Genomic DNA, 16304 nt, shown 5'->3' with positions numbered 1-16304 from the left:
CACTGCTGCACCACCGCTCTCCTCACAATTGTAGACACACGTGCGCACAAATAGAAAAAAACAAACTTTTGGAGAACCCACACACACACGCACATATATAAAATATCTCTTCTTTCTGCAGTTGCTGCAAAAAAAAAAACTTTCAAAGTACAAAGTGCATTCCTTGCTGGCTCCAAATAGCCCCCATCCAGAGATCCATCTCAATAGGCTTCAGACAAGATAAGCAGACAGCATTGGCACAATGCCCCCCCCCCCCCCACTCACTGGGGCCTTTGGGTAGGGCAAACAGTCTGATAGAAATGTAATCATCTTGTGGTCAGACCTCTGCTTCAACTCTGGCTTAAAATTTCATTCGCTTTGCTGGCAGTAACTGAAATCATTAATTGCCCAGAGGGAGAAAAATCTCTCTACTGTGTAACTCTGTGTTCTGCTTAGCTGCTTTTAAAGGGTCCGGATATCTGGCGGTTAGCCAAGCATTTGTCTTGCGAGCATCTGCAGTGACACGCTCGTCGGTGTTAGAAGGTGATGGCGCATGGGCGGGGGTTACTTTCAATGAAACATTCTGTAATTAGAACGTGGATCACACATGGCCAAATGTCCTGATACGAACTTACTGCGCGCCGAGAGAATGAAGCATTGCGCCAAAAGTGGTCATATTGAACGAGACATACTAAAATATACTGTTCGTGGAGAGCATCCCTTGTAAATGTTACTCCTTTATAGTATTTAAATATAGTGTGCATTGTAACAAAAATGTCTGGATCGCTAGTAGATGGAGTATTTATATAGATGACTTCCTCCAGGTCCATGGCTTTGCTCTCAGCTGTACCCAAGATGAAGTATACTGAACATTGCTGCTGCTGCTTCGAGGACTCCTAGAAATGATATACTGCACGTAAAAAAAAATTGCTGAACGTTTGGTAAGTTGAAAATAGTTTTTTTTTTATTTCAATCTACTGCACTTTACATACGAATCTTTAATTCTCCTCCGCTACTTCTTCAATCAGTGCCAATCAGCGAGTAACCGTGGCCTCCTTAAGACTCGGAGTGGCTGATGTGCATTAATTGCAACGCGTGGTGGTTCATCCGGAGTATTAATTTCCATTTCCCTTCAAAAACACCCTGATTAATATGAGAGGGTGTATGTACGTATGCATGCCTTTGCGATGCGGGGGAAATCATTAGCGCGATCAATACAGCAAATGAGGCAAGTGCAGTCTTTATCACGCAAACTATCAGTCACGCGATTAATCAACCCGCTGGTTTCAGGCACCGAAGGCGCTCCTGCATACAGATCAATGATGGACCTCAAATTAAATGTTAACACACATGCTCATTGCTCCCTGACGATGCTATCTCACCGTGACAAGCGAAGTCAACCACAGCCTTGGAAGGTTGCTCGGTCAGATAGGAGCAAAGACAGGGCATACGGTTAAACCTGTGCACTGCTTGAACATTTCTTAGCTTTTCATCAGGCCACTGGTTGCCTTAATTTACTTCCCAATCATCATAATTTTCGCCATGATATATCCACTGCTGGAAGGAGTCCTCCCCACAGCCACTGCCATCTGTCATCATTCTTCTCTCCAGAGAGGCGTTGATGAAGCTGAGTTTAAGAATGTAATTACTTGGGTAAGGTTTTAGCAGGCTGCAAACAAACGGAGCTCTGATCGCCTTCCTCCTCTGCCCACCCTTGTAAACTGACCAGGGCCGTGGCAGCAAGGGGACTTGTGACCCGTGCACCCCCCGTCAACATACATGACCTTCGGGGAAAAGTGGGATTGAATAGGGCCCATTCGGGAGAAGGAGGGACGATGGCTGGTGGCCGAGACTGACGATGCAATGGCATCCGGGGGGTGGGAACGCACCCTGAGAGAGAGGGAGAGGATGAGCGTCCACCGTTGAGACGGAGCAACGAGGTTGGGTCGTGCGCAAGGAGCGAGATGAATCCCATCTTACGTAGATTCATATCGCTCCTCAGTCCTAGGCGCTCGGCAATAATTACAAAATTAAACATCCGATGATAGTGGTTAAAATAAAGAGTGGGGTTTAGTTATTAAAAGTGGTGGTGTAGCTATGGTGACACTAAGGAGGATAGGTGGGAGTGGATAAGGATGGGTTGCGGTAGGGGTAGTGACAAGGGTAGGGGTAGTGATAGGGGTAGTGATAGGGATGGAGACAGAGGTTGGCGTAGACCTGGTCGTAGCTGAGGGGTCAGGCAGAGAATACCACGGTGGTGAGATGTTAACTACCTCGCCTGGTATACAGGAGGTTGTGGATTAGATCCCGACCCTGACGCCTGTTGGATATTTGGAGTTTGCGTGTTTTGCCCGTGGTCGCGTGGATTTGTCTCCAGGTCCTCTGTTTTTTTCCCTCCACATTTAGAATCAACATCACACTTTTATAGCATTTGGCTGCTATACATTGCCACGTGATAAGCAACCTCGTTAAGCTATCATTTGTGATAGCCAGGTCGGTTTTGAAAAAAAAAATAGCTATACAGCTCGGTGGGCCTTACCTGGTAAAATACAAAATTTGGTCAAATTTAGGCTGGCAATCAAACCTAGGTCCCCAGGTTCATCGTGCAGTGGCGCTATCCACTCTGTACCCACAGCCCCACTCCAAACGTAACAATGCATTACTCTCACACTTAAACTGAATGAACCTGCCATCATTCACGAAGAGTCACGAATATGTAAAGAAAGTCACTACATTTATTATACAGGGAAAAAAAAATCTATATTTATAATGTCGTCGGCCAATGTTTCCGGCAAAGGCTCGTTTCGAGAGTAAAGGGAGGCCTGTGAGATGAATCGACGAAAAAAAGAAGACTGAACTTGCACTAAAAAAAGTATTTTGAAAAGCTAAATTTTCAAAAAGTTTTTTTTTTTCCACTGCCCCAAAACCACCTTGAGTGGCTATTAGCAATGCTTATAATGATGATGGCTCGTTTTAGGTTACCGTTACAGAGGCAGCACGATCCGGGCACTGCTACTATTGCGACAGTGCGAACTCTTGTAGCGATCAAAACCAATTAGAAAATCACCACTAATACGAGCCAATTTATGTAACAGGCCTTTGATTCTATTAAAAAAAATTGGAAGGTGATGTATTAACACAGGATACAAAAAAATCACATTTGCTACAATGTGATTAATGTTTGCTATTAACTAATTACATTTTAACACATAATGAACTTCACTAAATCACATTGCGGCAAGTGTGTTCTCCACTCCCGAGTTTAAATTAATATTTCTGCATGCAGAGTCATTTCACATTGTATCCCATGAGCATTAGGGGCATAATGATTCTCCCCCACTCACGTTCCAATATGCATCTTATAATTCGGCGTTGCGATTCAAAATGAAAATCTATAGTGTACAAGAAATGTTTTATTTATTTACATTGTGGTGAAAATAGCGGTCTTCATTCGCTGGGGTGGTCACGTGATCTCATTGCAAACCTCTAAGAGTAAGGTGCAGCCCTGCAATTGCTTGCTCATTTCACTTTTGATTATAAAGCTTCCTAGTCTTGGTTCTTTCGGTAAAGTCACGTAGAAGGGAAACAATAAAATAAGAAAAATATAAAACAAAAAATTCTCACGACGTTTCGACTGCAACACAAGCAATCCCACCTGTCCTACTTAGTCTCACCATAGCTACACCACCGCTTTTAATAATTAAACCCTGATGATGATTGATTGTGTTGCAGTCGAAACGTCGTGAGAATTTTATTGTTTTATATTTTCATTATTCTATTGTTTCCCTTCTACGTGACTTTACCGAAAGAACCAAGAATATGAATCCCTGCAGTCACGAAAGCTTTAAATCAAAATATAAAACTTCCATTAGAGGGAGCTCTGAAAAGCCCCTCTCAAGGGTACTGTGGCTCACTCTCCCATGTTGGCCAGACCTCTTGGAAGAGGTGAGAATGCTCACAGTTTACCGCACCACACGCAACCTTCCAATCAACTGAAATACGGTGTACCCGTTTATAATTCTGGGCATACAGAGGCGCATGTGTTATTTGTATTTGTACGTTGCATTTGAAAACACAACATAAATAGAATAACATCGATCCTTATCCCACGGGATTAGATGCACATTTCATGAGCTTAAGAAATCAATCGCAATCGACGAATCGATGCGTGGTCACAAGCATACGCTCACAGCGTGAATGTCATTCCCACAGCCGCCGAGAACAACGTCGTCGGTCCGTAAACTTTACCTTGTCGGAGTATTCGTCCCAACTCCTTGCACGTCTGAAGCGTCGCCCGGATCTCCACTCGTTCCCCAACTTCCATTTGCGCCCGGCCGCTGTCCAGCGTCCGGCGCAACGCCCGTCCCCGTCGCCGCTGCTGGCCTTCCTCTCATCTCAACCCACTTGCCCGGCTTCGCTCGATCCACAGCGCGCTCCTCATTGTCTTGAGGTGGCAACGGCGGCATCGCCGGGTCTCGCCCCGCCCTCTTGGGCGCCGTGGCTTTACCCGCGGGGGGTGCCGCCGCCCTGCCGCACGAAGGCCTGCTCCTGCGAAGGCCCAGGAGGCTCGCGATGAAGAAGGGCTTCACCAGAGACGTCTTGCTTCCGACGGAGGTCAGCATTTGCTTCTTGGACTGCCTCAGCACGTTCGCCTGGATCTCCTGCATGACTTTTTCCTCGATGGATGGCAGAGGCACGAATGAGGGCACCAACTCCGTCAAAGTGGAGCTAATGATGCATCCGGGATGACCTCTGACCTTTTCAAGGCTGCCGCCACCCTTGTACTTCCCGTCTGCTGGGCTCGGCGCACATTCGGGTGAATTGGGCACGAGAACGTCGCTGCTCCTGGGGACATTCGTTATCCGATGTTGTGGCTCAATCGTGCTTTTTGGTGACATTGATTCTGTTTTTGGTCTACATGTCCCACCATTCGATTGGAATCTTATGTCGGAATTGGCCTCTGAGCTTTTTCTTGAAAATATATAAGACAATCTAGCTAATTTGTGTTTGATGCTTGCAGTTCCGTCACTTTCTTCTCTCTGACCTTTTTCCACGGTCAACTTGGACTCACCCCCTCGCGCAGAGACCATGTCATTGACACTTTCGCATTCCTTCACGGCCACGTTGGCATCGCGGGAAGGCGCCAGCGCTTGTGGAGTGCCAACGTTGTGTGGCGAAGGCCGCTGAAAACACTTCACACTCTCCCTGAGCAGACAAGGCTCTGACTGAGGCCTGTGCTCTAACGTCATTCGATTGGAAATCACGTCCACCTTGGACATCGAGTGAAAGTTCTCCCCCCGCGCGCCGGCCGCCGCAAAGCGCGATGCGTCGGCGAGCGAAGCGCCGCCGCCGCCGACGTAAAGCTCCGCCCGCCTTGCCGTGCCGGTGATGATGCGAGTCCTGATTCTGGGGCCGAGGGACGAAGATTCGGTCGGCTGCTTGCTAAAACTCTGGCTCCTCGCCATCGCGATCTGTGTCCCAAGGGCCGGCCTGAGCTGTGGCTTGTCCGCCCTGGACAAACCGCGGCCGCGATCCGCGTGCCGCCCTCCGCGATGCGCGCTGTCGCCGTCGCTCGCCTCGGCCAAGGGCACGGAATGGATCTCGGTCGAGGCCCGCGGCGCGCACGGCGCATCGTCCGCACCCAGCCGCGGGGCGCTGACTTTCCCCGCTATGGAAATCGCATCGACGGACCTCGGCGTTGCGTGCGCCGCGGCCGCCGTCTTCCTCCGTCCCGCTTGAGGGCGCGCGGGACGCAGCGAAAAATCTCGCGGACCGTAGGCGCTCGATGTCACACTCCGACTGGACACCGGCAGACCACAGTGCAATTCACTGGATTCGTTCACGCATTCCATGTCGCTCGCCGAGATTCTGCCCGAAACGGCCTGGAGAGATTCACGCGCGTTTATCCTGAAACGCTGGGGTTCACAAAAAGCAATGTTGTGCACTGCCCCGTCTAACTTACTGCTCTTTTTGTGAGATTTTAGGAACCGGGAATATATATTAATTGGCCTTGCAGCAGAGCTACTTCTTACAACCTCCTCCTCTTCCACGACAACTTGCATCTCATCAGCAGGCGCATCGCCCGGGCATTCACGGAATTCCGACGATGCACAACTAACGGAATATGCCACATCAGACGGCCCTTTATTGTCACCGTGCCTGCTCACAGCAGTGCATGGTTTATTGGTTGGCGGTAGAGCTGCTGGGTACCTTGGAGAGCACTCCGTCTTCGTGAAACGTAATCCTCCGGTCCATGACCATTTCTCCAACAGAAACTGTGCACGCTCCCGACTGCCGAGCTGAAGATTGCTGCTCGCCGGCCATCGGTTGCAGCCGTCGCGCAGCCTGCTGCGCTGCTCTGCCCACGTTAGCTGAATGCCCTCGCCGTGCAAGGCGTCTCCGCGGCGTGAAAACTCGTCGCCGTGGAAATTGCCCACGTCTCGGAAGGTGTCTTCGCCGTCGCTGACTGACGCGTCAGTGTCGGATGATGAGGTGCTGCCGCCGACGCTCTGCCTTCCGTGAGCAGGGGACTCGTGCTGACCTGTGATGGAATCTTCCCCGCTAGTGACTGTCAGTGAACTCTGCAAGAGAAGTACAACCTTGGTGAATTGCCGAACTTCAGTGTGACGCGCGGGAAATATTTAACGAGCGAATGACCGTCGCAAAGCCACGGGCCGACTGGAATTTTGTTCAATAAGCAAATTCAAAAACGATCGAGGTGTCAACAATGTAAGTCCAAAAGATGAACTTATTATACGTCACCTTTGTAAATAACGTGATGATGTTTTTTTTTTTTTGTTTTAATATAACCTAGAGAAGAGTGCCTTACAACATACGTACAGAGACAAAGATCTCCCGTATAGCCTGAACAGTGCTGTTAGTGAGGACCTATGAAGGCCAGCAATGCACACGAGGGAGTGGGTGGCCAGCACCACGCTCGGCCGCCTTTGTCTCCCGCGTGGCGATGTTCACACGCCCCACCAGGTACTCATCTGATGCTGAGTCGACCTGATATGATGCTGAGTCGACCTAGGACTGGTTCAGATAATCGTTACCGGTGTTGGCTATGAGCGGGAATGGAACTGGGGAATCGAACCGGGGTACGTAGCGCGGAACGCTAACCGCTACACTACCGCTCCCCATACACGCACGGGCGCTTTCACGTTACGACGTCTACTGCGGTGGCCACGGCGCTGCATCCGCCGTGACGTTAAAGTTGAAGACAAAAAAAAACGAACAACAACAAAAAACGCCGCATCCCAAAACTTCGTAACGGGAGCGCGCGTGTGCACGTGTGCAGCAGTCCGTTTTTTTTTTCTCCAGTGGCATTGCAGCTCGGGGTGGGGGGGGACCTCGGTGCGGATGCGAGCGAGGGAAAGCGCTGAAGGTCATCTCACGGGGGCCGTCGCCGGGAGACTGGACGACGAGTCGACGCTGGGCCGGGGCGACGCTGGGCTGTGGCCCTCGCCGTGACGAGAGCCGGCTGAATGAAAGTGCCGCCCTCTCTTGCGGCCGGGGAAGAGAGCTCCGCTTTTATCGAATGCCAGCCGCGGCTGTCTGTGGCACTACAAAGCGCAAAAAGCACCGAGGATAGAGGAAAGGTTTATTATTATTATTTTTTAAAAGAGAAGATGCAGTTTCTCTCTCTCTCTCTCTCACGCACACACACAGACGCACGTGTTCAACCTGTACACAAAGGCAAAGATGCACCCGCATTGCCTTATTGACTATTGTTGGGGCAAGCGTTGTTAGCGAGCGCCGATACCCGTCACACTTTGAAGTACAAGGATAGAGAATGTTTTAATGTCAAGGAAGATACATACACGCACACATTCTATACATAGACACAAAAACAAATATAGCCCCCACGTACGCTTGCAGACTGTGTGGGTAAGTGCTGTTAATGTTGGCCTATTAAGGCCAACATAGCGGATAAGGGGGTTGTGTTACCGGCACTATGCCTGGCTGCCTTTGTATTCCAGGCTGAATTGAACTCGGGGAGAAGGCCCACGATCGGCTCAGATATTACTCGCCACTGATGTTAGCCGTGGCTGGGAATTTGTACCTGTTGGGCAGCTTTGTAGCGCTGAAACACAGCGCTGTGCATACGCGCACACACACACTACATCCGCAAACATGTACACATCATATTCTTAGCTTTTTCGGTAAAGTCACGTTGAAGAGAAACAACAAAATAATAAAATATATATAAAACAATAAAAAAAATATCACGACGTTTCGACCATAACTCAAACGGTCGTCTTCAGGTGTGTTGGTTCGCATACATTTTTTATAATGTATGCTGTCTGAAAGCCACTGTAAGCGTGAACAATCAATTAAGACCTGAAATGGTTTATCAAATCTTTCCAATGATTGCTAAGATAGAATCCATCTTCTCGGTTGAAATTGTCTCTGTGCTTGTATATGTGGATAGCCTCATGAACGAATCTCTCATAGAAGCCAGATGGCTTACAAAGAACCTCTGTCTTGGAAAAGTCAATGGCATGTGAGCCTACTGAATTAGAACAATGATCTGCCCCGGCCGAGGTGTTGGTCCTACCGTGTTTAAGGTCTGCTTTGTGTTCGTCTCCCCCCTCCTCTTTTCAGAATATAGATGGACTAGTCCTGGGTAAACTGCCAAATCGTTGCGCGTGGCGCTAACGTTTTTTATAAATAAATAAATGCGCCGTTTAAAAATAAAATTTATGCGAACCAACACACCTGAAGACGACCGTTTGAGTTATGGTCGAAACGTCGTGAGAATTTTTTTATTGTTTTATATATATTTTATTATTTTGTTGTTTCTCTTCAACGTGACTTTACCGAAAAAGCTAAGAATATGAATTACTGCAGTCACGAAAGCTTTAAATCAAAATGTACACATCATGTGTTAGTTTGACCTCATCGCTTTTTATGGCTTAGAAAATATTATCGCTAAATATTTATGAAGGCGTCACAGAATCCATGCATATGCGTGCTCTTTTTGAAAATAACATTTAGGCATGGAAAATCTGTCCGTGACTTCGTCTGCTAAACAAGGGATTATTGTTCGCACTGATTTAGTCGGAGAATAGAAAACAGTCAACGTAATTTCAATTCAAGCGAACAGGAGCACATGCATGCACACACGCGCACATACCCAGCCGATTGAGATTAGCGAACAAGTTAAAATTGCGCCTGAGTGCTCGCGTATGAAATACGACAACCCAATCAGGCAGTTTATTTAAAGCTCAGATAAACAACGAACGGCGCGTTGTTTTTTTTTTCCGCGCAAAGCTGTATTCCAAAAAAAAAAACCCGAAACCCTGCACAAGAATAAATCAAGGCACACAAAAAAAGTGCAATTCACAAAGCGGCATTGAATTGCGCGCGCGAGCGAAGATTACGCGCGTGCATCGCTGCTCAGGCCGGGGCATTTCAACGGCTTTCATCGCACCGAGTCCTCGCAGGTAAGCACACGCGCGCGCATGCGCACACACGCGCTCGCTCGCACCCACGCGCTCGCTCGCACCCACGCGCTCGCTCGCACCCACGCGCTCGCTCGCACCCACGCGCTCGCATGCGCACACACGCGCTCGCTCGCACCCACGCGCTCGCTCGCACCCACGCGCTCGCTCGCACCCACGCGCTCGCTCGCACCCACGCGCTCGCTCGCGCACCCACGCGCTCGCTCGCACCCACGCGCTCGCTCGCACCCACGCGCTCACGCGCAGGCAGCCGACGACCACGGCGTTACCCGCGTCGCGCGCAACGAAACGGAGAGACATCGTCGCATTTAAGAGGCAACGTTAATCGTCCGCGCGAATCCTCGCAATCAAATTAAAGTTACACAGCTCCTAATAATGCACCGTAAGGTCAGCGCAATTAACTCAGAGTGTCTCCAAAGGCCACGCTGTGCACCGCGCTATTGGATTAGGCTCTGGCGCTAGCTGCGGTTTCAGTTCATCTTCCATGTGGTAATAACCCCACGCACCTCCTGAAATCACATTTGTCCCTTATCTCTCCGGGGCGATTAATCTTGGCAAAGTAAAACACAGGGATGGGATGGGGCACTCCCCCCCTCCCCCCCCTCTTCACACGCCGTGATCCATCACTGCTGAGATGGATGGCTCCATGGGGATCTATTTATTTTATTTCATTTTTTTATATATTTCTCCTCTCCCTGTAGTACCCAGCCTAAGTAATACGAGTAGGGCCTTGCCCAACATGAGTGCTTGACCTGTGATATGTCAGAGTTTTTCATTAACTGTCTGCTGCTTCTCTACGGCTTTCATGAGCGCCACTGGTCACCATTAGGCTCCTACATATTCACTCGTTTTTATTTACTCATACATCCACACATATATATGCACACACACATATATAGTAGTCACAATGTGCTAGTATATGTCAGTACCCCATAAACCGGCACTTCGCAGAGCACCACACGTGTATACCAGCACTCTGAAGAATATTTCCTATCCCTATAACTACGAAGTTTCCAGAAGGGAAACGACAGTTGTTATAGGCTGCAGTAATAAATCGGTTTTATTCTACATTTCCGTTTCAGTCACGGTATATATATCAATACAACATATCATACTGGTAGGAACCTCCTGGTTACACCACCAGCCCACAGGGGATTATTGTGTCCGTCCGTCCGTCGTGCATCCAAAAATGGGAGGGGTGGGGCTGGGTGGAGAGGGGAGGGTGGGGAGGGGCTGGGTGGGGAGGGAGGGGCTGGGTGGGGAGGGGAGGGTGGGGAGGGGCTGGGTGGGGAGGGAGGGGCTGGGTGGGGAGGGGAGGGTGGGGAGGGGCTGGGTGGGGAGGGTGGGGAGGGGCTAGGTGGGGAGGGGCTGGGTGGGGGGGGCTGGGTGGGGAGGGGCTGGTCACCCCGTGGTGCCCTTATAAAACTCAACGTTTAACCTACTCACGCCGGCTTGTGCCCGCCCTCACAGTCGGGCATATTTGCGGAATACACCACGTGGTGCCGTTGACCCTGGCCATTGACCGAACAACCCAACGTTCCTACCAGCTCCCTCCGCAGGAATGTGTTAAACATTTCTGGTGAAAGATCAGTTAATAAACTGCTCAGCTTAACACGTAGGCTTCCGCGACCAATATTATGTATAATGGAGGTTTTTTGGGTTAGATCGCGTAAATATTAATGCATCGTTAAACCCGCCACCACCCGACACAACCAATTAGTGAGGTTTTTCACGTAAACAAACCGTGCCAAGTCGTTACTATTTCAGCCACACCGGCGTGTTAGAGAGTAAACCCGCAACGTTTACAATTCGAGCGCCGTGACGTTTTTTTTTTCCGGTAATTACAACCGGCATCATCAGGTGACAGCCAGAGAGTATTTGCTGTCTCGCATACAAACGGAAAACAAATTAGCACGAAGATACAAGCAAACACGTAACTAATTATCGAGGCCAAACAAATGACAGTACTAAAATAATCACATTCGCAGCTTATTCCAATGCATTAGTAGACCAGGCCGTGTAATTAATTTCACGTGTGTATTTGTTAAAATAAATAAAAACACACGCAAATTTCCTTCACTTATTGAATAAAACAGTGACTTATTCTTAGCTCTTTTGGTAAAGTCACGTTGAAGGGAAACAATAAAAATAATAAAATATATATAAAACAATAAAAATTCTCACGACGTTTCGACCATAACACAAACGGTCATCATCAGGTTGAAAACCAACGGCAAGAAACATTTGAAAGAAGTGGCGGTTATTTAAACGTTTCTTGCCGTTGGTTTTCACACCTGATGATGACCGTTTGTGTTATGGTCGAAACGTCGTGAGAATTTTTATTGTTTTATATATATATTATTATTTTATTGTTTCCCTTCAACGTGACTTTACCGAAAGAGATAAGAATATGAATTACTGCAGTCACGAAAGCTTTAAATCAAAATTTAAACAGTGACTTCTGTGAGATGGCCACGGGTCACGCTCTGGAAATTTGTAACACAGAAGTGTATTGTTCTGTGTCGCACTAATTTGTGCAATAAAGACACAAATGTGTACGATGCTGTTAAGTGACATTCACGATTCTTCCGAAAATAGCACATCCTCAAAATATATTTTAAAAAATCTGCGTTCGTGTAGGCTCAACTTACATTCTTGCAACGATGTTGCATGTATGCATGTTGAACTTCTTTCACATCGCACGAAAGCCCACTGGGCTAATCGAAGGGAAGAATTATCAATTAAAAGTCACATCTGTGTAGTCAAGTACAGGTCACTGTGTACCAATGCCAAGGATAAATAAGCACAATAATCTCCACTTTGTTAATTCCTACATTGCAAAGGGAAGAATTGCAAGAGATGATGCAACCTTTATTGTTGTATCTGGGCCAAACTTCTGCAACGTTGCAAGATTAAGTCGTCTATATTTTTTTCTACATAATTTGGTACATTCCCAAATTATTATTTCTGGGCGGGAGCGGGTTGGCGCAGTGGTTAGCACGTTACACAACGAACCTTTCGACCCAAGTTTGATATCCAACCAGGGCTATTGTGTGCCCCCTGTCAACCACCTGCATTGACTAAAGGTGCGGTGAAGTATGGTCGAACAACCTCGATGAATAATAAAGTGTGAGGAGGCCTTAATAAAACAGTGAAATTATTTAAAGCTCTGTAAATAACTTCAGCATTAAAATTGTAACTATTTAAACATTTTATTTGTATTTCACCAGGTAAAGCTCACTGAGCTACGTGGATTTTTTTTTTGCACAAGCGACCTGGCCACAAATGATCGCTCAACGAAGTGGCTCATCACGTGGACATTTATATCAGCCAAATACTCGGATAAAAATGCATGCCGCCACGGGGAGAGGGACATGGAAACTCCAAATTTACAGGCGTCCGGGTCGGGATCGAACTCATACAGTACTGTACAGGGTGGTTCAGACGTCGAGTGACCCCCAATTAATTGACCACTCGTCTTTTTTTTCCTTTGCACATTCACTTCTGTTTGAAATAAACCCTACTTGAAAAATATTCAGTGTTAGAGAGTTCAATGGGGGGGGGGGGGGAGGGGTCACATGACATTTGGACCACTTGGTATCATGACTACTTTGCAATCAAAAACGTATCTCATTGTTACAATACATTTCTTCGACATTTATCTTCACATCGTTTAGACGAAGCTCAATTTACTGGGCCTCATTTTAAAGGGAAGTTACTTTGAAAGCTAAGTACATTAAAAATGAAGAGCACTGCAAATAATTTGCTCATTGAAAAAATAAAACTGCACTCGCATAATCAGCCAGATGTTATCGCCACTGTTTTTTTTAAGAATGTAAAATACCAACATGGGTGGATGCTGCCGTGGTGCAACAGTTAACGGTTCAATCTCTGTTCAAACAACGGTGCGGGTTTCTTAAATCTCCCAACCGCTGTCCACCCAGCAATACAAATGGGTACACCACATTCAGTCGTGTGGTGGGGATAAAGTTTCGGTACGATCACCTCTTCAAAGACGTTTTTTGGCCGGTGTGGATGAGTTCGGGCCTAATTACCCTCTTGAGAGCTTCCCTCTAGCAGAGGCCGCTCCGCATGCAGCAGGAGTGAGCGAGCAATCACAGGGCTGCACCTTAATCTTTTTCATCCACGGCACCGTTCTTCACTAATTTTCAGAGGGGGTGGGGGCACTTTCGCCGATAAGACATCATCAGTGTGAGGGCCGTCACCCATTTGAAACCATTGGGGGTTTGGCAGCACGATGATGATGGGGGGGGGGGGGTGGTCACGTGCTGTGTATTGTTGGGGGGCCGCACGTCAGGTGCTGCACTACAGGTCACGAGGGGACACTAGTGGCCCGCGAGCCTTGCAATGAAGAACGCCGCTCCGTGGCAACTTTGGCACATTTTTGCATCGTGGTTAGGCTCTCAGGACTGCGAAGTGCGCCTTTATGGTCCCATTCTTTTGCATTATTGATGCGTTCGGCATTCGAAACCTCCGATTAGCACGGTTGGCTACGTACGGCGCGAAAGAAGTTCAACACACATACTTACGAAACCAAGCGCAAAAACACGTGCATACTTATCGAATGCAAATGACTGCAGTGTTTCATTTCATTCGGATCTGGCGAGACCTAGAACATCCGCTATTACTTTTCTTCAAGTTATGAAGTGATGAAATTGAATAATTTAAACTGTGGGAACATCATTATTTATGAATCGGACAGTCTTTTAAAGCGAAGCATAGGCTTTCAGAAGTCATGTTGTTTTAAAAATACGTAAGGGCACTTTGGCCGCAAAGCTACTTGCACCCAAAGCAGCCTTCAAACCGGAGTTGAATTTTGCCCGTGCCTTTTTTTGGCGTATATTTGCGTCCTAACAATCACCGATTGCCCTATGGTATTAAGCGACGCTGGAGTCGTGATTTATTTTATTTTATACCTACGTGACTTTACCGAAAGAACCAAAGAGTATGGAGTAGATTGTTCAAGTTATTTTGCTGAACCAGGCGAAAACTCAAGAGGCTACAAAAGTTCCATTTTGCAAGGGTGACCTGGGTCATTAGTCTGTCAGTATGGGGGCAATAATAATAATACTTCAAATTGATAAAGCACCCTTAAACGATCGTTCTCAGTGCGCTAATGATTGCCGTTGGGTACTGTATAATTCCCAAAATGCAACCATTTTCGAATTTGGCAAATTTGGGCCCTGATGCCGGCACACAATGGCCTATTTTTGCGATTGACGCCAGCGGTACTTTTGTCCGCCGTGAAGCAGACTCCTGTCGTTGTAGTAATAATGGAGTAGAGTGTGGATTTTCACTATATATGTGTCACGGTGTAAATGACGACATGGAGGGCAGACGTTGTCGGGGCTGACCCCAACAGTTTATTAAGGGCTGTCGCCTAGCTTTTAGGGAAGGGCTAACACAGGACTTGGTGGTTAAGCTAAATCTCCCCAGGGGAGAGGTACTGGGAACCCCTACGCCCCCCCCCCCCATGCTAACGGGCTCTCCCCACAGCGCTGACCAACTCGGCCAGCCGGGTCAAGTAGCCCCCCTACCCTCGGTTCCCACTTCCCTACCGCTCACGACCCCGGTTCCTCGCGAAGACCCCGAACACGTCACGGGTCCTCCCTCAAATACCCCGAGGGGACATGACGTCACTCCTCCCGAGGCGAGTGTGACATTCCGTCACCCCTCTACTCCTCAACATATGCATGGATTTTTGTCCGGATCCTCCGGTTTTTACCTCCACCATTTATACGCCTGTATATTTGGAGTTTGCACGTCCCTCTCCCCGTGGTGGCGTGCATTTTTATTCGGGTCCGCCTGTTTTTTTCCTCCACATTTAGAAACATGCACTTCGAGTATTTGGCTGATATAAATGTCCACGTGATAAGCCACTTCGTTGAGCTATCATTCGTGGCCAGGTCGATTCTGAAAAAAAGCTATATAGCTCAGTGGGCCTTACCTGGTAAAATAAAAAGAGTTTATAGTCTTATAGATTAGTTCTATAATCAGCACACCTTGAAGCAATGTTAAATCTGGGCCGTGCGGATACACGTGTGTACTAAATCGATATTTATGCCTTCCAATAGAAAGTAATCATATTTCATCGCAGCGTTACGTATACACATTCCGTATGAATCACTGAATAACTGAAAACATTTCCCACCCAATCTTAACAATGAATCGCAATTCGACATAGGTTTAGATTGTCAACATTGCACGTGTATTTTCATACCGTAAATATACGCACACGTGACCATGAGTGTTTTTATAGGAGTATTGTTTTGAATGGGTGTTTGCACATTCTTGAAATCTTAACAACTCGCTGCACAAATGATATGTTTGGATTTTGAACATGCGCGTTTATTTATTTACGAATGTATATATTTGTATCTGGATAATTTCTTCCGATGAAACACCTCGTTTGCAAGGGTATCACGTGGTACAAAGATAAAGCCTCCCCCCCTCCGTATAGCCTTTGACAGACTGTTGGGGCTATTGCTGTTCGCGAGCATCTATGAAGGCTTACACGGCACATGAGGCACTGAGTGGCCAGCACCACGCTCGGCCGCCTTTGTCTCCCCAGTGGTGGTGTTTACACAGCCCACCCAGTACTCATTTAAGGCTGAGTCAACCAAGGGGAGGCCCAAGACCTGATTCAGATGTTCGTCACTAAACATGCAATGACACGCATACACAAGCAGTTACACATCTACAGCACATACAGAATACACATGCACTAACATACAAAGACAAAGACCCCCCCCCCCCCGTGTAGCCTTAACAGACTGTTGGGGCAAGTGCTGTCAGCGAGCACCTGTGAAGGCCGGCATGACATACAAGGGGTTGGGT

At 47.7% G+C, this 16304-nt stretch overlaps 1 protein-coding gene and 1 long non-coding RNA gene across 2 annotated transcripts in view; one reads left to right on the top strand and one right to left on the bottom strand.

Annotated features, from left to right (window-relative positions):
- Positions 1-16304, bottom strand: part of LOC116943749 (uncharacterized) — a 191585-nt gene that overhangs the window by 65046 nt on the left and 110235 nt on the right. Inside the window, exons 9-10 of the mRNA XM_076067955.1 lie at positions 7377-7544; positions 4228-6560 (exon numbers count right to left, since the gene is read on the bottom strand). Coding sequence (XP_075924070.1) covers positions 4228-6560; positions 7377-7544 — 2501 coding nt within the window. The remainder of the gene's footprint in view (positions 1-4227; positions 6561-7376; positions 7545-16304) is intronic.
- Positions 8693-16304, top strand: part of LOC142925099 (uncharacterized) — a 137674-nt gene continuing 130062 nt past the window's right edge. The window contains exon 1 of the long non-coding RNA XR_012942205.1: positions 8693-9428. This is a non-coding gene — a long non-coding RNA (uncharacterized LOC142925099). The remainder of the gene's footprint in view (positions 9429-16304) is intronic.

The sequence above is a fragment of the Petromyzon marinus genome, chromosome 19 (assembly GCF_048934315.1).
Source record: "Petromyzon marinus isolate PM22_M1 ecotype Great Lakes invasive population chromosome 19, UKy_Petmar_22M1.pri1.0, whole genome shotgun sequence".
Lineage (NCBI taxonomy): Eukaryota > Metazoa > Chordata > Hyperoartia > Petromyzontiformes > Petromyzontidae > Petromyzon > Petromyzon marinus.
Note: the sequence above shows the minus strand (reverse complement) of the source record. Positions and strands in the feature narration are given on the sequence as shown.